This window comes from Eretmochelys imbricata, chromosome 1 (genome assembly GCF_965152235.1).
Source record: "Eretmochelys imbricata isolate rEreImb1 chromosome 1, rEreImb1.hap1, whole genome shotgun sequence".
In the NCBI taxonomy this organism is placed as follows: Eukaryota; Metazoa; Chordata; order Testudines; family Cheloniidae; genus Eretmochelys; species Eretmochelys imbricata.
In genome coordinates, this window is record NC_135572.1 from 165,433,841 (window position 1) to 165,455,845 (window position 22,005).

The 22,005-nt window shown below is 38.5% G+C and overlaps 1 protein-coding gene across 5 annotated transcripts in view; it reads right to left on the bottom strand.

Moving 5' to 3' along the window:
• Positions 1-22,005, bottom strand: part of ITSN1 (intersectin 1) — a 226,089-nt gene that overhangs the window by 16,665 nt on the left and 187,419 nt on the right. For 4 of the 5 annotated variants that reach the window (XM_077818938.1, XM_077818930.1, XM_077818923.1 and 1 more), the window contains 3 exons: positions 21,866-21,983; positions 17,660-17,851; positions 15,854-17,343 (listed from right to left, as the gene is read on the bottom strand). In XM_077818938.1, the coding sequence (XP_077675064.1) occupies positions 17,342-17,343; positions 17,660-17,851; positions 21,866-21,983 (312 nt within the window). In that variant the 3' untranslated portion in view covers positions 15,854-17,341. Of the gene's footprint in view, positions 1-987; positions 1,087-2,774; positions 2,959-4,655; positions 4,763-6,124; positions 6,247-15,853; positions 17,344-17,659; positions 17,852-21,865; positions 21,984-22,005 lie in introns of those variants that run through there. The other variant, XM_077818952.1, reaches the window with a different exon arrangement.

The following is a 22,005-nucleotide window of genomic DNA, read 5'->3' on the forward strand; positions in this document are numbered from 1 at the left end:
GGGACCAGAGGAGCTAAGAAGGAGCTCCTGGCTGGCTGCTGGGACTGAGTAAGGACTGAGCCCGGGGAGCACCACAGGAAGGTAGTGCCCCAGGGAGGAAGCCCTGGGGGCACGCCCATACCAGGGCTGGGAGCACTTAAAGACTGAGCCTGGGGACGGCTAGAGAGACACCAATTAAGGGGTACTGAGATAGGCCCCTGTTGCACTGTATACTCCAGAAAGGGTCTGTTCTAATTCACATACAGATAGTGTGAAAGACTCAGCCGGAGGGCTGAATCACTGAGAAACCACTGACAAGGGTCACCAGACCTGAAAGACTGCACACCTGACCAGAACGGGGCGCTCACGAGAGGTGGGTGCCACCCCATTACATCTGGACATATACAGAGGAGGATTCAGGGCTGCTGAAGGAATCTGACTGTTCAGGCCTGGTATAATGTCTCTCTCCTAGATAAGTTTTGGGCCAAATTCAGTAGTAATGGTAATGGTGATGTGAGTTAGACATCAGATGAAAGTTGGACAGAAAATGGATGAAGTTGTACAGTAATGTAACTTGCACCAATCTGGCTTCAATGGCTGTGCAAAATGAATAACTCACAAGCCCAGGGGGAGGGGAAGGCATGTACAGCAGGAAAAACAGCTAGTAAGAGAGTGTAAGACAAGTCAGTCCCTCCCCACTCCTTTACTGTATACTCACCACCCAGCTTTTGCTGCTAAACCCTCCCGTTCCTTGGCATATAAATTACGCTCTTCCATCAATTATGCCAGTGTAAATACAGAATAACTCCACTGCAGTCAGCCGAGTTACTGATGATTTATCCCAGTGTAACTGAAATACAAATTTGGCCCATATTCCCCATCATACCAGATGTGTCTAGCATCTTGAGAACAGCAAGAATGGACATACATAGGGAAACTTAACTACAAATAAGCTACAAGCCAAGCAACACTAAATACAGTCCAGTATGTTTGCAAAAAAAAACGTACATTTTTAATTATTAGCGGGTATCTTGTTACCCTTTGCATAGGCTTCAGCAGAAAACTTGACAGCGGCATTCCTTTACAGCGAGGATCCATTGCTAACCTCTGAAATATGAAAGGTAAGATGTTGTTAGCCAGCTTGTTTATGACAGTGGAAGACAAGTTCCTAAAAAAAGGTAAAAGATAAAACAGTAAGTCAATAAATGAATAGCATGTGTCACATAAACCTGTTCTCAGTCAGAACAAGAAGTATAACAAACAAATTCAGAGCAATAGAATTTCTCATATTTTTACAAAATAGGGTAGAATAGGTCAGAGATAAGAACAGCTTTATGATCCCTAGAGATACCTATATTCTCAGACTGTATAAACATTCTGATTGAAGTAAGTTTCCTTCTTATGGGACAGGGCTTATGAATGACGACATTATTTATTAATGGGTTTGAATGGAAATCATCACAACATTATCTCCCATGTCATCATGTTGACCACAAAAAGACATTTCCACTATTTCTTTCTTCAAAAGAAAAAAGTGCCATACACACTGGAAATTATGTAGATTGCCTCCACAAGTAACCTGAGAAGTTTGACAGCTCAGTGAATAAAGAGATTTAACAACATTTTTCACTGATATTATATATTGAAACAATTTACTAGATAATCCATTTCATGCCCCTTCCAAAGCACCCTTGTCCCCTACAGAACATTTTCTAGTGCTTTGCCAATTCCCTTTTTAAAATACTCAAGCAATGGGGCTTTCACTTTTTCCCTCGGCAGATTACTGCGCAGCCCAATGCATTGCACTGTCAGGACATTTCCCCTGGTATTTAATCTATGTTTCCTCTTTTTTTAATGTAACTCCATTACTTTTAGTCAGATCCCCAGGTATCACACTGAATAATAATTCATCATGCAGTACTTGGAGTTTCATTCTCCAAACATTTATAGATAGCGTGTGGCCTGGTCTACACTAAAAAGCCAGGTCAACCCAGCTACTTCACTCAGGGATGTGAAAAATCCACCCCCCTGAGTGACATAGTTAAGCCAACCTAAGTCCCAGTGTAGAAAGTGCTAGCTACCGCCTCTCAGAGAGGTGGATTACCTGCAGCACTCAGGCTGTGCCACTGTAGCATTTCAAGTGTAGACAAGCGCTTATTACATTTTTCTTTCTGCTGTCTCTTAGCCATCTATTCATATGCATTTCCTGACAGTGAGCTGCTTTAGGCTATAGAATACTCTTCCAAGGAAGTGGTGAAAGCCCCATCTCTCAACATTTAAAACTAGACTGGACTAAACACTAGAAAAGTTCAAGTGGGAACAATATTACCTTAAGCAGGGAGATGGGCTGGATGTCCCACTGTAATAAGCCTTTTCTACCTCAGAGGCAGCATGGTCTGATGGACAGGGCACTAGATTGAATCAAGAGGCTGAGTTCTGCCTCTGAGCTGCTGTGTGACCTTGAGCAAAACACTATTTTTCTTTGCCTTTTTTTCTTCTCCCACCCTTTGTCCATCTTGCCCAGTCATGGCAGTTTCTTACTATGTATTTGTACAGCGCCTCACACATTGGGGCCTTGATTTCAGCATGGCCTCTTGGTGCTACTGTAATAGTACTGACACTTTAATAATAAAAACTTCATCTTCTATGATGTTTTGACCAAATCTGGCTCCTCGATGAACATTCGGGCCTAAAGATTCTTCACTTGTCCACGGCATAGCATTGTTTTGTAAGCAGCAAAACGATTAGCTGCAGTTTGGAGGTAAGAAATTCACAGTGGTTATTTTGTCTCTTACTTTAACAAACTCCTTGAACTCTGGGACTTCATCTGTTTTCTGCTGGATTAGTGCTGCCCCATTGAGCTGGCAGCTGCAGAACCGGATGTAAGGTTGCATGTGTGGTAGCTGTGCTGTCAGAATGTCGCCAATCATTTTCACTGGCATCCTCTCCCCAGACATCTTTTTACGAACACGCAGTGCTCTAGACACAAAGCAAAAGATGCTAGGCATGTTGTGTGTGTAACTGGACCATTAATGGATTGCCACTGACCCCTGAAATGAACTAGCTGATAGTTCATTTTTGAAATGAAGAGGGTTACAGAACAGCAGAAGACCAGCACAGGATTTATTCCATATTGTAAAAATATACTATCATATTGGACTTTCAACCACCAGTCTGGTTTCCTTCTTGTGGTCATTAAACTGCTGTTCAAAATTAACTTGAGGCAAATCCAACTGAGAATTAATATTAAAAAAAAGCAATGCAATTTCCTTGTTTTGTTAACCTACAATGAGACCACACCCTCTAAAACATACAGTTCTGTTCAAAGCATTTTCTTTCCTTCATCATATCAGCCAATATGCTGGAAAGTGGTACAGTTTAATGCCTGAAAGAAACCACAAATAAAGCCAGATCCTCTACTGGTGTGAACTGGCATACAGCCACTGAAGTCCATAGAGCTAAGCTGATTTATACCAGTTAAGAATTTGGCCAAAAAATGGCTTAAATATTAAATAAAGACAACTCTTTTTAAATGACTTGGACAACAATATTTTAGCATCTTAGATGTGTATCAAAAAGGAGACATATGCAGAAGGAGAAAGTCTGGCCTAATATCCATGAATCTAAAGTTTGTATCAACCATATAAAAGGTGGGACAGTTGAATTTGGTATATATGTCTTTGCATCCAAAGGCTTCTTCTGAGACTAAGTACTTCAAGAGTTTATATACTGTCATTTTAATATTTATCTGGACTAAACTTTAGTCCATGTACAGCATATGGTGTATGTACACAAGAAGTAATGCAAGTTGCTTCAGACAACATAAAAATAGTGCACATTCACTGGACTTAAATTGATTTCCAGGTTTGTCACTTAGGAGGAGAGTAATGTAAATATACTAGCATTACATTATACTGCATGCAAAACAAACTCATCATCCTGAAGTGAACAGTCGCCAAGAGATCCTCGAGGAAAACCCTTCACTGAGAAGTCCTGCGTGAGTGACTTTGATGAAAGCATGTTGTTTTGAGTCTTGCACAATTGGAGCATAACCACCCACTACCATCAGCAAACTCTGAGCAGTGGACCAAGTGAGAAATAAGAAGGATGTTAGATTTAAATGAAACTGCCATTTTTATTGCCAGTATTTACATGAGTATTTATGAATATCAATGAGGGTGAAATGTGGCCAGGTCTACCAGCAAACACAGATTTTCTTGATGAAAATAGTTGATGTCTCAATTCTGCAAAGCAGTTAAGCATGTGCTTAAGTACATCCTTATTTAGCACATCACTTAAGCATGTGCTTAAAGTAAAGTATAAGCTTAGGTGTTTGCTGAATTGGAGCCTGAAGCTGAAAGTCTCCCTTGTGGGCTAAAATGAAATTCTTTTCACAAATTTGCTCCAGGGGAATTTTTCCTCTTTGGCACCGAACTTTGACCATTTTCACAGCAAAACAGATTTATTTATTTAGGCAGTAAAATGATACTTTTTCACCTATGAAATATGAACAAACTAGTTGATTTTCTCAAAAAAGAATTCAAAGCAATAATATTATATGTTTTGATTTTTTGCAACCTGCTGCTGTTTTCACTGGTAGCAAATATGATTTTCACACAATGAAATAATTAAGAGGGGGTGGGAAAGGACAGTTATTTTATAGAAAAGCAACTTACTTCAGTAGTTTGATATTGCACATAATCAGCTCCTTCCAATTAACAAAAATCATAGCAACCTCTTTTTCTGTTAGCAGCTCAGACTCCATCAGTGGTTTCTGGAAGATCTACAGATGCGGAAAATGAAGCAATTTAGAAAGTGTAGTGTTAAATCTGTTCAAAGTGACTAAGCTTCTTGTTCATAATCTCCATGTAGAGGTCTGCATACTTAATCTTTTCAACATTTAATCTTCATTAGAACAGATTTCAAACATATTGTCGGCCTTAGAGCGCCATAATGTTTCCGGATAAGATGTTTGTGAACAGTGTATCACTTCACAAGGCATAATCTAAACTTGCATTAGTGATGTTAAACAAGATGGCTTATTTCTGTTTTAACCTTGGGCATTTTCTTATACTAGTGGTCACTTGCAAAATATCTCAGTAATAAATTACACAGAAGTCTACTTTGGACTCTACTCTACAGATGCCCAATTTATTACTGATTAGGGCTGGAAAAAAATTTGTTCCTGGCAAACAGAAAATTCACCGAAAAAATAATTTTTGGAGTCACCAAAACTATTCATGAATTCATACTGAATTCCACGAATAGTTTCAGCCAAAAGAAAAAAAAAAAAAACTAAAAAACCCCAGAAATAGAAAAACATTTAATTTCTTTTCAAAATGAAATGTCTATTTGAATAAACCTGAACAAAATTATTTCAGTATTTCATTTTGACAAGAAAAATTAACTTATTTTTTTTCCAGATTTTTTGCTGCAGTCACAGAACTGAATAAATAACTATTCACTGATTTATTTTATTTATCTAACCACATATCAGGTTTGCGTATCTTGACCATTTTGGCAAAGAAGGGCTCTCCCTCAGTTAAGAGGCTCACCTTAGATGTCTGTCTGGCTTCCGTTTTCTCTACATGAAAGATGCACATAATAACTATTAAGAAACTGAATTTAGGCACAGAAAAGCAGATAACTAAGTGCCAACGTGGCTGTAGAATCTGTTTTGCAATGAGTTAAACCTCTAAGTCTTAAGACCTTATACATAAGAAATAAACTTTTAGAATCAGGAGTAAAAAGACTGTACTAAAACAGAAGGTTTAAATGATGATGTCTCAGTGCTGGTAACAAGAGACTAACTTGCTCATGCCTACTAAAAACTCAAGTCAGATCATTCCTAGCAAGTCAGACAAATTTTCAAACAAAAACCTACAACTTCGCATGATTAAGTTACGAGTCACTATTTTTTAAAAATGGGGGACTACAGTTAGGCTCCCAAATCCATGTTTACGCATCTAAATAAGTGACCTGCTCTTCAAACGTGCTGAGCAACCAACAGTTCCCACTCAGGCGAGTATGAAGTGGTGGGTGGTCAGCACTTTTGAAAATCAAGCCACTGTTTCTGTGCCTAAATGTGGATTTAGGAGCTTACTTTTCAGCTCTCCTTTTTGTAAACCTTGGCCATTCTTCTTACCTCTGTGACTAACTGTAGGTCATTTACATAGTTCTCTTCTGTTACGATCAGTTCGTGGATGTATCCCTGCCTTTTCCTTTCAGTAGGTGTCAACATGTCCAGGAGGTGTAAGTCAGCACACCCTGGAAAACACAAAGGAGACAGAATTTAGTAAGGGCTATTTGGAAATAGATTCAAACCATGATATTTCAGCTAATGCGTCACTAACAATAACAGACACCTGTTCATTTAATTTATCATTCTCTCAACATGCAACAGCACAAAATTGAAAATGTTTCATCTTTTATTTACTTGAAAAATCGAAAGGCTTGAGCTGCCTCTAAAGCGAGGCTCAATAAAAAAAAAAGTCATAGTTCTATTACTTATTTGTTCATCAACTCCATCATCTTGAATCTAACAATTAATAAAACAAATGAATGAAAGCCTGGGTAAAACAAAAGCCTGTAGCCTGAGGATGACTGAACTAAACTTTGGTGAGCTTAAGAGGGAGCAGGTTTCAGGGACAGGGAGGCTAGAGCATCAAGGTGGATCTTAACTGCTGTGATAGGGAATACAATAAATACAATATCAGTGAGAAGTATTCTCTCAAATAGCCATACACTGCAAGATTTGAGTTGGTTTAGAGTTGGTTCTGTTGAGAAGATGCTCCATTTTAGGTTATGTCTACACTAGAGAGCTTACAATGGCACAGATGTACCCCTGCAGCTGCCCTGCTATAACGTCTCCCATTCAGCCGCTCTATGTCAATGAGAGAGCTTTCCCATCTGCATAATTAAACCACCCCCAATAAGCAGCGGTAGCTATGTCAGCAGGAGAACATCTCCCACCAACATAGCATTGTCCACACCGGCACTTCTGTCAGTGTAACTTATGTCAGTGAGGGGGGGTGCCTTTTTCACACCCCTGCCCGACAAAAGTTTTACCAACAGAAGTGCTAGTGCAGACAAAGCCTTAGTCTGTCATTCTTTTCAAAGTGTACATTCTATCCAGTAGTGTTCTATTTTATTTTATTTTAATTTACTTCACTTTTCTTTTCAAAACTGACTATCCAAGTCTCTAGGGATCTGATCCAAAGTCTACTGAAGTCAGTGGAGGGCTTTGGGGGGATGTCTTTCCATTTATAATAGAATACAAATATAATACATTTAAAAACAAAAAATTGAAACATTCTGGGCCACGAATGTCAAAATGGAAGGTTTCAATGTATTAAAATGCTTGGGTTTGATTTTTTTCTGAATGAAAATGTATCAAAATTGACCTGTTCCCATGGAAAGTTTCAGTTTTGAGAAAATGGCATTTTCTGACAGAAGAACTTGCTATTGCAAAATTTTTCATGGAGTTTAGAATGATCAAGGCTTTTTATTTATTTATTTGTTCACCAGCATCATCCATGATACCAACATACCTAGACCTGACTTTGAGGAGAGTATTGTTTTAGGCAAGGTATTCTCATATTTTTCATAGTGTGAATCACCTCTCCTCCTATTCTCAATCATATTACTTCCTTGTGGCAACTATTGAAATTGCTTCCATGTAACCTTAATACTAGGAGAGTATTTACTATATTTTTAGCTTTTTAAATGCAAATTAGTAGCTGGAAACAAGGAAAATTCAGCCCCCTGTCACCAGCCAAGTTTCTATGGATCGCTATTAAGAAGTCCATGAACCACAGTTTGGGAACCTCTGCTTTAGCTAGCGCTCCCTCTGTTGGCTGATTAGCAGCAGAGCACACTCATGGGTTCTACATAAACAGTTTTAAAAAAATTTACTGGAGTGGTAGATTTGAAAAACAAAAATTAGATATGACTAGCCAAGGGGGCATCCTGTAGGACTATAGTAACTTTAAAGTAGATCATTTTGGGGGCCTAAACACTTTGACAATGGTCCTTTAAGATATTGCATATTGTAGTTCTTTAAATGAGATTCTTTAAACTTTTGTTGATCAAATGAGAAGGTAACGGTGAGAATAATCAATGAAATCATGCGCTGGCCTAGTGACAAAATATTAGAAACTCTGGGAGTTGTTCAAAAACCAAAAGCTTCAATCCTGCTTTATAAATGGCTGCTTTCAGAGAAATTTTCTAGTACATACAGTACAACACAGGTCTCGTAACCAGAGTTTAGTTTTCTTACGGAGTTGCCAGCCTCAGCAAATACGAATAGCCTACCTAAGTGTTTTGTTTTGTTTTTTTTAAGACTGGAGAGATTTTCTCTTCAAATATGTTGATGACCTCGGTTTGAAGTGTTATTCCAACCACTAAAGTTTTATACGAAACATTTAAAATCTCAAAAAGGAATATTTTTTCAAGTAGCTTGTCAGATTGCCAATGGGAACTTTAAATAGGCCACTTTGAACTTCAACAATTGGTCTCCTTTTGAACATTTAATATTTGGGGAAAAAACCTGATTTCAATCAGAGCAGAATAAGTGGAAAATACTTTTCCAATGCAGAATGGTTTTTTTAGATGCATAAAGATTAGGAACTTTCTCCTCGACATAAAAAACAAACAATCTTTGGGTTCCTTTTCAAACTAAAATGTGAGATGAAACGGCTACAACTAGTTTTCAGGGAAGCCGGAGATTGTAAAAGATACTTTTCTAAAAGTCTAAATTCCACTTGCAGCTGTAATAATATTATGAATTCAACCAACTAAAAGAGCTCCTTCCTTGCGGGAACCATAAACTGCCTTGGATAAGCAGGTGCTGCTGCCACTGACAAATGGAACACGTCTATCTCAAAAACCCTCATTCAGCAAGGAACGTAAGCAGGTTCCTAACTTTAAGCATGAGTAGTCACCAGTGCAGCTACACATGTGCTTAAGTTAGTCCAGTATCTAAATACCTTGTTGAAATAAGACTTAAGTGTGTTGCTGAACTCCTTCTCTGCACTTCTTGAAATTTTCCTGATTTTTTTAAAAAAGATACTTTATCATATTGAAGAGAGATTATGGAACAGTCCTTTTAAAAAAACTTGGAGTTCATTTGAACAACTTGAAGGTGTAAGACAATAACTGTATTGAGAGTTAAATAAACAGACTGAAGGCATAGATCAGGAAAGAGATATGGTTATCATCAGGTTAACAAGAAACATCCTTGGGCTATTACTCTTTTATTCTGAAACTTAAAATTAAATATTCACAGTGTAAATTAAAGAGAGTCTTCCCCCACCCCCAAATGGCTGTTATTGCTGTATGTTATTGCTACTATTTGTATTACAGTAACTTCCAGAGGCACCAATCATGATCATTGTGCTGGGTGCTACACAAACGTAAGAGGACAGTCCCTGCCCTGATGAGCTTACAGGTCCTGGACAAAAGCCCATCAATTACAATGGGCTCTAGGATCAGGCCGTAAATATGGACAGAACAGTAAATTGTTAAAAATAATAGTTAGACATTTTATCCCTTTCTTTCCATTCATTCTCTCCATCGCCACCCCTTCCCATCCATATGGAACCTAAGCAAGGCTCTTCTCAAAAGACAGTATATCTTTTATTTCAGATCAGAATTTGGAGGAAGAGGTTAAGATCCTCCAAATGTAAACTAATTATGAATCATGTTGGCCTATGGGGAAGGAAAGGTTTTAGGGGAACAGGAACAAAGAGGAAAGGTCTGATCATGGTTCCACTGAAGTCAATGGCAAGTGGGGTTCACTGGGGTTTTTCTTTTAAGCAATTAGTGGAGCAAAGAGTTTATAATTGCCAATTAAAGGAGAGAGAGATATCTGCATATTCACAATATTTAATAAGAAATAATCATGCAATTATGCAAATCCCTGCACTCTGATTGGTTAATGAGTATCAGTCAATGCACAGATATTCAGACACACCGTATAGCTGAGAAAGAAACAGAGGATTAGGTAAACTGGATGCCTGGAATGAGACAGTGCGCAACTGTTCCTCTGGAAAGCCTTTGGTCTCCAGTGACTGCAGGGCCCTCTGACTTGGGGAATTCTAGAATTGTAAAGGAGAATCGCTGATTTCATTTACAAAAGGAAAGTTCCTGCCCCCTTTTTTTGCAAAGGCAGCCTTGAAAACAAAAATGGATATAAACCAATCACTACAGATGAATGGAACAAGCAGCGGGGCTCTACTTCTGCAACAGGAATCTGGTGGAGACCTAACTATTCCACATGTGCACATACCCCTTTAATGCAAAATGAGTCAGTTATGTTTGGGATGTATCCCCAACAACAACAATGTATCCCAGATCTAACCACAGTCTTTACATCAGCACAGTATAGTGGTGAGATCACAACTGACTCCTGTCCACTGTGTCTCAAGGAGGTGGATGCAATACAAAATTATTTCATAGGCTTGCCCAAAAATGCCAAGGCTCTGCATAATTAGGGGAAAATAATTATATCTCAATACTTATACAGCATCTGTGCACTCTGATTGGCTAAGACAATCCCATTTTGCCTCTTCTTTTCTTCTGAGCTTACCGGCTAACTTCAGATGTAAGAATGGCCCTATTGGGTCAGACCAAAGGTCCATCTAGCCCACTATTCTGTCTTCTGACAGTGGCCAGTGCCAGGTGCCCCAGAGGGAATGAACAGAACGGGCAATCATCAAGTGATCGATCCCATCACCCATTCCCAGCTTCTGGCAAACAGAGGCTAGGGACACCATTCCTGCTGTATCATCAACTTAGTACAAACATCTGATACTGTGCATCCTCCACTGGGGGGCAATATCACAAGGGGTTGTAGACTCCAGTGATCAAATAGGTCTTCTCCAGCTCAAACTTCTATGACCCTATGTTGTCTGTTAAAGAATGTTTTTATAGACCTGTAAAAACACACCACCACCATTGCCTAACTACAGTCAGCGTATCATAGAAATAAAATCTAGTACTCCATTTAAAACAAATATTCTTTAACCCTTCTGCACAGAGAATCCTAAGGAAGACTGTAAAATGGTGATGGTGATTATAGTAGTGGTAGAGTAAATTGCCCGACAGCATTTTAACCACCATGTCATCAGACCTGCTTATCTGAACTCTGGTAGCCAGATGGCACTAGCCCTCCCAGAAGTGCGACAAAAGGAAATCTGAAGAAGATCTTTGTTCTCACCTATTTACCTGATATTCACCAGGACTACAGAAGCATGATTAGCCCAATTCCAATGGACATAAGGAGGGAGGCTACCTACTGACAGACAGAAGGGGTGCAAAATTCCATGATGCTTTTGTCTACCCCTCGTTTTTCCCCCTCACCATTCTGCTTCATTAAACAAGGTCCAAATCTTCCTTTATGGCCATTTTTAACAATTTTTGAAGGTTTAATCAGGCAGCCACAGCAGAATGAGCAATGGTACTCCCCTCTAGAGGCAAAAAGGCCAAATAGCTGTGTTCCAGCGAAGAATATTGCTCAGTATCATTACTTGATATACCTTTTATTTATAAAGTGCTGAAAGCGTACAAGACACGGTCCATGCCTTGAAGAGCTTGCATAGGGTATACGCTTTCTTAACTAGCCACACATCCATCTACTGGTAGTACATGGACCTCTCTAAAAATGATTGAAATTTTGCATTAGGGGAAAAAAGACCTAAGAACAATAGGTTTAAAGGGCCAGCCTACAAAATATTACATGGGCTAATCTTTCTGCCAGAACAAGTCACAGACGACATATGTCTCCTTCACTTGCTCACACCCAATTCTTTAGAGGTGGTAGGTCTGATTGATACACATTTTTCACAACAGTCATGTTAATTTTTGTTAAAATTCTGAAGTGTAAATGAGAGTCAGTCTGGCCTTATGAAAATCAACAGAACACATTTCTAGTACGTCACTGTCAACCCTCATTTTGCAGCTACAAAGGCCTTTCTCAATGTTTTGTGGTTTTTTACACTATTTTACTGGGGAAGAAAGAAGCATTTGCTTCAATCCTGTAACAAGAAGCTGAAGGGTAAAGGCTGGTTAGGCACTCAAGGGGGGGAATAGGAAAACTATTAAAACGTCAAAAAAATATAACTAAATTATTTCTCCCCAAAATTTGCCATGGGAATAATAAAATCCCATGTGCATTTAAAAATATGAATTGGCAGATTTCCATTGACTTCTGGCAATTATTTAAAGCATTGAGGGGATCTGAAAATCATATCACTAATCCAGGACCAAATATTGCTCATCATGGGCCTCTGACCAGTGTTTGCTAATGACAAGGAAATATGGGGAACTCATCTTGCACTTGAATACCATCATTGATTTGGAACAGGAAAGAGCAGCCCAGTCCAACTTTACACTGTCTTCAGCAACAAGAGTGAGCTTCTCAGTTAACAGTCTTGAAATTTGCTATGAATGTCAACTACCGAAGTTTACTGTACAACAGAGCAAGAGGTAACTTTCACAGGGTGACACATTTGAATCCCTACTAAGGTCCCGAACAGTCCTCAATGGAGTTAGAAGAACCATATTCCAAAAACTCAGAAACAGACATAGAAGTAAACTTGTTACTTAATTATTTCTTTCAGGACAAAGCTCTCCCTGTCATCTTGCTTTCCTGGCTTTACTTTCTCACCAAAAGAAGGGGAACTGATACAGAATTCCTCCTTCTGAGGAAGAGGTCAGGATCCAGAATTACCACATTGCTGTGTGACTTTGAGGAGCGGTCCAGTATAAATAATCCTGCATATGGCTGTGAGGAATGTGATCTTTTCATGTGGAGCCTTTTACCTCCGTCACTGATCTGAATCCAGTTCAGCTTGGTAGTTACCAAAAGACGTTACCATCTCATCACAAGTTACCAAGGAATTATGTTGACCTGTGTGTTGGAGGTGCTAGTCCAATACTCTGTGGGCACAAACCAAAACCCTTGACAGTCTGAGCAGAGAGGTTAAAAAGCAAATGGACTATCAGGGCTGAACTTCCTTCTCACCACTAGCTACAGCTGCTGCAGGGTCAGAGTTTAAGCCAATTGAAGGGGCATGAAGGGCAAGAATGGAGAGTGAATGGAAACCTCACATTAGCAATCATCCCAAAGTTCTTGTTCTGTAGCTAGGATAAATAGAGGCTTTAAGTATCCCATATGGTCAAACCAATGCCTTCCAGAGGCATTAGATTCACAAACTTTACTATAGTATTAATTGATAATATAAATTTACAAATATGAATACAGTGAAACAACAATACTTTTCACCTAATTGTTAATTCAATAATACAGCAGAATGGAAACTGATTTATACTGTTGTCAACATTGCGTCATTTCATGGCATTATGCTAGTTATCACAAGAGGATTACAAACAAATTTGTATGGATTTCAGCCGGACTAGTTTTTGTTAGTTTGTGCTGAGCAAAATCAATGCAGCTTTCCTTTAAGGAGTTTCTAAAATAAAGAGGAATAAAGAAAATCAAAATGATAATTCAGGTAAGAGGCCTGATGCAAAGTCTGCAAATTTGTTGCCTATATCAGTACTTAAATACACAGTCATAGTTATTCTGTTAAACTACACACTTAAGCTACTTTTACTCAAGTAAACAGAAGTTAGAGACTAATCCCTATTCCAAGTAGAAAAATCTCTCTTCTACAACCTGAAAAATGCCAAAGTAAGTACAATACTCCAGACAACCCACATCAAAGGAACGAAGTCTTGCTGAAGGCAATCAGTGCTGAAAATTGTTGCCAGCTCCATCGAGCATGCTTGGGAAGTCCCTCTCCAACCACTTTCATGAAGGACACGTCTTCCTCAGATGACTAAATGCCTATGAACTGTGCAGAAAAGACTTAAAACGGGCCATAAACCCAATCTCATCATTGTCCCTTTGAATGACCGCTCCTTCCCTGTATGCAGTGTTGTTGTAGCTTTGCTGTTAGCCAGAAAGAACAAGAAAAGCTTCAATGCAACATGAGGATTAACCTTTTCTATACCTAGAATGGCTTTCCGGAGCCTTGCAGCATGAGGCTAGTGACAGGATTTCCCTCTTTTTCTAAATTGTGGTTATATTAAAAACCTGTTGAATAATTGACAGGCCATGCACCCTCCCTCCTCTGTGTACATCATGGTGTTACTTCCTCCTAGAGGGGGATTAACTTCTGCTGGTTTTGCAGTCCCAGGTCATGGGACTGAAGAAACAAGGACATGGGAGTAATTCATCACAGGAAGCTCTGAATCTCAGTGTGGCTGTGGAGCTTGGCATTTGAGTCACTATGGCAGGCTAAGGTTTCTTCTGGATACATCTGCTTGCCACCTGAGGCATGTTGCATATACACTAAGAAGAAGCTGCAGAACCAGGCTCAATAGCCTTTTGGGTTTTGTGTGGTTGAGGAGGCTAAAGATATTTTTAGATGGACTGGGTGAATGAAGAGGGAGAAGAATCAAAACTGGATTCTGAGGAATAACTCAAAGTCTTTGCTTTCAATGGTGTAATATTAAAGGATCTAATTTAAGCTTTTTGCCTTTACAGTCCCTTTGATTTTGTTTTTACTTAATGTAGAAATTTGAAAATCTAGAAAGATAACAATGGATGTGTATGACAGTTCATTCTGATACTACAATTCCTTTGCAAATAATGTAACTACATAGCAGATACAATTCCCTTGAATTATTATAGTCTATTGAGTAAACAAATATTATGGATACCTTTTACCTTCATGTGCTTTAACATACACCATAATGGCTCACTTGAACGTCTTTTTCAGGACACATTAGTCTGTACTTTGAGCTATTCAGTGAGTTGATTATTCGCAACAATGGACTACTTTATAAGCTATTGCCCGTGTCAAGTGGTATACAGCACTCTTCAGAACAAGGATTCTTGGCACACTATACATTAATGTGTTTATAAAAGCAAACTTAGACTCTTCAGTTCATGGATCATTAATCTCATGAACTTTGGTGCCATTGTGATTTGTCAATCATGCATAATAAGTGAGTGTATCAAAATTTCTTATGAAAATTTTTTTAAAAATATTGCCCGCTTGATTTTTTTCTTCTTCTTCTTCTTCTTCTTCTTTTTTTAACACTAAAAAAGAGCACACGCACAAAAAACCACCGGACACCACTACATCTACACAGAAAAGAAAAAATATTCATTTAAGTACTGTAATTACAAAGATATTGCCCAAATTTGGAGAAAATCCATTTAGGAGCTGGTGTTATACAGGACAATATTGCGTTCTAGGACAAATGTTTATAGTCAAGTTACACATCTTTTCACACACTATCTTATAATGGGAATGCTGAGAAAGCCTCCACTAAAGTGACATTGGCATGCATGATTACAGTATGAAAATGTTTGAGTGCTACGCAAAATATTTACTTTAAGTTATGCTGGTGTACAGAGCATCTATTTTTGCAAACCAGTGAAGGAAATACACTATATTGAACAGTGCTGAATGCACTTCTAGGAGAAGGAAAATCTGTGTAGCAAACTAACAAGCAAATTTGAAGCTTAAATCCTAGATTTAAAATTAAGTTTGAGAGTCAATGTGGTAACATAATATAATTGCTCCACTCTCTACGGACAGATGAGACTTGCATGTTGATTGGTTTCAATGTAGCATTTAGAAAACACTTACGATCAGGAGCCATGTTTGAAAAGTTGTAATTAATTGTGATCAATTTGAGCATGTCTCAGTATGCAAAGGAAACACCACAACTTCCCTCTGTATTAAAAGCTGAGTTTCAGCTTATTCATGTATGGTTAAGTTGTTACACATACTAATACCACTTGTCAAATTCTGTTTGTACACAGCAACAAGAAGACAAACACATTTTGGTCTAGCTTTTTATACGAAGAATTTAATTATCTATACATGTGACTAATTGTAAAGGCTGTATTACAGTTGTTAAAGCTGCAGGTTTTTATATATTTATATATTTTACATTCATATCAATGAAAATACTGAAGTGCAATTGAATAAGGAGCTTCACTTGTTCTTTGCACCACATGAAAAGGGGGAAGGAAGGAACTCTACGACACCGCCAGCATGAAATTTAGAAATACATGAACAGAACATGACTAAACGTTAAAGTCATTAGTAAAACGGCTATATTGTGCTTGAGGCATGGTTCTTCCCCCCCCGCCCCCGGTGCAGAGAGCACCAGGCATTTCATTAAGAGCTTATAACTAATGTTTGAAAGACAAACATGGCTTAGGCTACAGCACATCTACTACATAAACTTGACTGTAAGCTCCATTTAATATTAATTTGTATAAATTCCACAGTCTAGTTAAAAAATGTAAACATTGGAAATTAATTGCAGGGAGATATTTCTATACATTCTTTCTTGTCAAGATAATTACTTGTTCAAAAGATGATGTTCCATAGTCATGTAAAAGTAACGATGGTAATAAAACTTCATGTAACAGGTTGAAAAAAAATAATGTTAATTTTCAAAGACCACATGAATGTAATATTCAACTGATTTCGGATATGAAAATGCAAAAACCACACAAATCTGAGACAAACAAAACAAAGATGCTTTCGTACTGTAGCTACAAATAACTGTGCAAAATAAAGTCAATTGCAATAAGGATTACAGCATTATGCAAGGATAGTATCTCTTGCATTGGAAGGAAATTAATTTCTTCTGTCCACAATGTATTACACACTCAACAAGGAACACATGATACAAACAGTATAAGAACTGGAACAAAATACCAATCGGGCATGTGTTAAAGTTCCTTAAACTGATCTAACTCTTTCTGTTCTTTTGTAATAGAAAAAAACAAGACATAGATAACACTGGACTAGTGAACAATAAAAAAAGATACATAAAGTCTCAGATTTATGGACATTTGGAACAATTTTAATAGCACATGCAGCATTCCTTGATAGTGGGTCTTTTTGCAAGAACAAAATTGCATTGCAGAAATTTTATTTATTCTTTACCTTTAAAAGGCTAAAATACACATTTAAAATTATTTGTAAAACTACTGAAAGCACCTGTGCAAAGGTGGAAAAAATTAGTCTGGTAACTATGAAAGCCACAAAAGGACCCACTATCCTGTGTATTTTTTTTTTTTTTTTTTTTTGTAATTTTGCTTCTATATCTGTAGATAATTAACTCAAACATTGCGATTACATGCAACTAATGTAAAATGAGGTAAACTGCTCTGCAGTGTGTTCTTCTACTCAGAAGGCAGTAGATGATCATGCTGGAAGTCACATGATCAAGGCTGCATCTCCCATCATCCCTCTGGGCAGTGATATGGGATAGTGGGTCTCTTTGAGGACTTTCAAGCCTGAGTGGGGGATGGACAACATATGATTCCTAGAAAAAGGAGGAAAACAACACATAAGCAAAACAAAACAATGAGCAAAATTCAAGCTAGGAAAATGAGTCAGGCATGTAAACAGCATGATGCAAAAATGATAAAAGGGAACATGCTACAAAGGGGATGGAACTAAAAAAACCAAAACACAAAATAAGGTTTCTTTTACAGAAGGTCTTCAAAGAGACTTTGGCAAATGCAGCAGTGGTCAAGCTTTGAGTTCTGCAAACCAGAGCAGAATCACAGCAATGCTGCATGTTACATTTTAAAATACTACATAAGCAGTAACAGTAAGATAGTAAACAGGTCACTTACATTGCTGGCTTGGGTCCATGTCTGTTGTCAGTTTCACATAATTGGATGGGAAGAGACCCACTTGTCCATTCACTTCTCCTTTCCACCAATCTGGGTCGTCCTTGTTCAGGACATTTATGATCTGGCCTTTGTTGAATGCCAGTTCATCGTCATTCTGTGCAGTGTAGTCATACATGCCAATTACTTGGCACACTGTAAGATAAATGAACAAATCTATGGCATCGGTAACATTTCAGTAAAATATCACATGTAAGTGTCTTCAAGTTACAATAATGATTACTGCCTGCACTACTTCCCTGGTTAGAAAATACTCAGCAAATAATAAGATGGGTTTACATATTAAGATTGACTTTCAGAAAGTCAAAACTTGTTCTAGGATTAGATATTAGTTTTCTACAGCCATTTAACTTTAGTTTTATGGTTATTCTACCCACAAAAGCTCTACAATGGTTTTATGAGGAGACAAATCAATCCCACATGTTCTGGATCTTCTCTAGCATTACAAAGCCTACTCTCTCAGCTAGAACTGGTCAGCTGACAAATAACTGTGGCATACATAACATTTTCGAACTCCCACTTTTACAAATTTAGGGAATGGACTCTTTCTTCGAAGTATTATAACTTCTCTTTGAAGGGGGAGAAAGCCACCTACTAAACACAGCTCCAGTCAGGAGAAAGCAAGCTGACTGGTGCCAATGCTGCTAGAGATGTTTAGAATATCAGAAATTAGAGACTGGGTGTGGAAGGGGGATTGGGGGAGGGAAAAAAAAAATCAGACAATTTGTTAGGTCATTTAACCCATCCTCTTGCCAGGGCAAAATTGTTGCCTGCAATATATTTTTCTATTTTCTTATCATGGAACTCAGTATGTCTGAGTGGCTCCCAGGACACAATGGCTCCACACAATCACAATAGAAAAGAAAATTAGAAAACTGGCCCAATTCTCCCAAGCCAGGTAGGGCTGTGTTCTCTTTTAAACAAAAGAACAACAACTTATTTCCTTTTCCTTTCTGTTGTGTTCTACGTTCCAAGCAATGGGGCTTCTGGTATTTTCCCCCGCAAAAGATCATTTTGACAGTGTAATGATCTGTGTCAGGAAACAGCTCCATGATATTCAGCATTAATTTTCTCTTTCTTAATTTCCTCCCAGTACTCCGTGATAGCACTTGTACAACTCAGAATAATTCCTGTTTACTTCTCCAGAGACTTGGAGACTGTTATGACTCCTTTTAATTATTGCTTTGCCTATCACGCTAAGGAGGAGTCAGATAACTAATCCAAGCTAATTTCCACATTTGACTACATACAGTGTACACATTTCAGTGCAGAGTTCCTCTAACATTTATACATTTTTAGCATTCTGTTTTTTAAGCAGAAAAAATGTAATTTGTCATCCATTGTTATTTGTCCCAACTAATACTGTATCAAGCCAAATAAAGTCTGAATTTGGTCCTATCCCACTACACTTAAGTTTGCTAGTTGAGTTTTGAATATACAGCAGATCCTCAGAGTTATGAGCAATAGAGTTAACGAACTGTCCAGTCGACCACACACCTCATTTGGAACCAGACGTGTACAATCAGGCGGCAGCAGAGACAAAAAAGAAGCAAATACAGTACAGTACCGTGTTAAATGTAAACTACTAAACTCTGAGGTTCTACTGTACCCTCATCTCAGATGGAAAGCCCTAGGAATGATCCCAATTTGCTCGCATTCCTAGCAGTGACAGCAGCTCCAAAACCCACAGACAGCTATAAAAGTAGCCTAAAGCAGATGTACCCCTGTTTCTGTTTAAAAAAAAAAGAGAGAGAGAGAGAGAGAGAGAGATGTGCAGTTGGCCCAGGGATTATCTTAAACACATCATCTGTTACATGGGTTAGAATCAGAGCCCAGGTTCCTGTCTGGTTGTCTCCACGTCAGCACAAGCTACAAATACCATGGAAGCAGCACACTTAATTGTTTAAAATAAGTAGGAATGCTTGGAAAGAGGTTTCCTAGTATTTCTATAAAATAACCTCTTTACCTGTGGCAATACAGAAGTGGCACTCACAGGCTATGAAGGGAGTCCTGCTCATTTCTCAAACTAGGAGGACAGTGCTCACATCACGGGTTTCGAAGGGGACAGATATAAAGCAGTGAGAAATTAAGAAAGTCTCAAGGTCCCAATAGACAAAAAGTGTCCATGCAACAGAATTTAAAAAGGTGTCCAAAGTCACACAATTCATGTTATGTTATGATGAACGCACATACACAAACCCAACAACAACAAGTATAGTGGCAGCGCAAGCAGAAAGAGGAAAAAATGGCTACATATCAAACTGTTGTTGGTACCAGCCTCTGATAGTCCTTCCCTTTCAAACTCCAGACATCATGTGCTACTGCACATTTTAAACACCCCTCTCTATGCACTACTCTGGCCACTACTACTCTCCTTTTATGAACATTCGTCTCAGTTCTACTCCCCACAGCCATAAGTGGCTCCTTTGCACAAAAACCTTTCTATATTCGGTTCCACCAGCCCATACCTCCAGACTTCGTCCATAAAGACACCCAATTAGACTGACCACATGCCAAATGAGGACATCATCATTACAAAAGGAAAGACAAGACAGTCTCTTTTCTTCCACACACTCTCCAAAATCAATATAAAGTTGTATTTGATACAATCATGTTTGATGGTGTGTCCAATATTCATGATACCAATAATGAAAGACATTACTGGAATGTTTATGTATTTGTATAGAACATTTTTAGCGCTTGTGAAAGGTTCTAGCTTGTCAGCCCTATAATACAGAAAATACAAGTGCCTCTGCAATGCCTTGCTTGTGTGCCCCACGCCTGAACTGGTGGGAGCTACCTCACCAGTGGTGAGAGGATAGATCAGTCTTCATGCCAGTTGACTTTTTTATTTCCCTGCTAAGTCTACCAAGAAGAGGGCCATTTAGTGCCACTTGGGATGCAGACTTTTCTGATGTGGCCACCTGCTTTCACCAAAAACTTATTTCATACTTTTCAAATAGGTCTCTGAACATATCAGATGACAGCTTTCAGTCATTCGAGTATTCCATTATAATTTCATGATTTATCTAGTTCCCTAGCATTTAAATACTTAGGACTACTTTTCCTAGACATTTGGAGACAGAAAATCAAGACAGACGGCACGCTTGGTGCGTCAGTGTGTAAGTCCAATGTTTTATACACAGTCAATTAGAAATAGACTCCTTTTCGCTCAAGGGAATGATAATGGTTAGAGAATAGCTCAGGGAAGTACTGTACAAATGTAAGTCCAAGCCAAGTCAACAACAATGGAAGACATTACCATCTGGATATCGTTCAATGGCTTATGTGGAACAAACTGATTGTCTCACTTCAGATCCTAATGGGCAAGTGTCCTTACCACAAAGGTACCACCCAAACTGGCAAACTCAGCAGGACATAAGAATGAGCTATCTTCTCACCCCTAAACCTGGTCCTGCCACAGTTAACATACATTAGTAGGACGGTTTGTTACTGCCTGGGCTGGATCTTTAGTGGACAGCATATTTCAGTCTCTAGGGCTACCAGTCCTGTATCCTTTCATTAGCATTAAAATAAGCAAATATGTATGACAGATATATTCCATGTTAACCCAACTGGTCTTCTTTCCCTAAAGGCATATGATCAAAGTTAGATGAGAAAATACTCTATAGATGAAAAAGAAATTGTATAGAAATTCATAAGAAAAATGACAGGTTTCAGAGTAACAGCCGTGTTAGTCTGTATTCACAAAAAGAAAAGGAGTACTTGTGGCACCAGCAGGAGAGTGAGTTTGTGTGTAGGGGGGTGGAGGGTGAGAAAACCTGGATTTGTGCTGGAAATGGCCCAACTTGATGATCACTTTAGATAAGCTATTACCAGCAGGACAGTGGGGTGGGAGGAGGTATTGTTTCATGATCTCTGTGTGTATATAATATCTGCTGCAGTTTCCACGGTATGCATCCGATGAAGAGAGCTGTAGCTCACGAAAGCTCATGCTCAAATAAATTGGTTAGTCTCTAAGGTGCCACAAGTACTCCGTTTCTTTATAAGAAAAATGAAATATTTTAGAAAGGAACTTTGAAACCCAAGTGACTAGTATAACAGTTAATTCCCTAGAAATGTCCAGTTCTAAACTACACAAGTGACACAGATGAACAAATATTTTGAGAATATTACTGCATTACTTACCGGAAGGTAATACTGTTGATTTAGGTGGCTCAGTTGGCGTAGTTTTACTGGTACCAGGACTTAAAAGTTTTACATAGTTAGCAGGGAACCATCCTATCTGTCGTTTTTTCCCTCGTGCCTAATGAGAAAATAATTCTTTT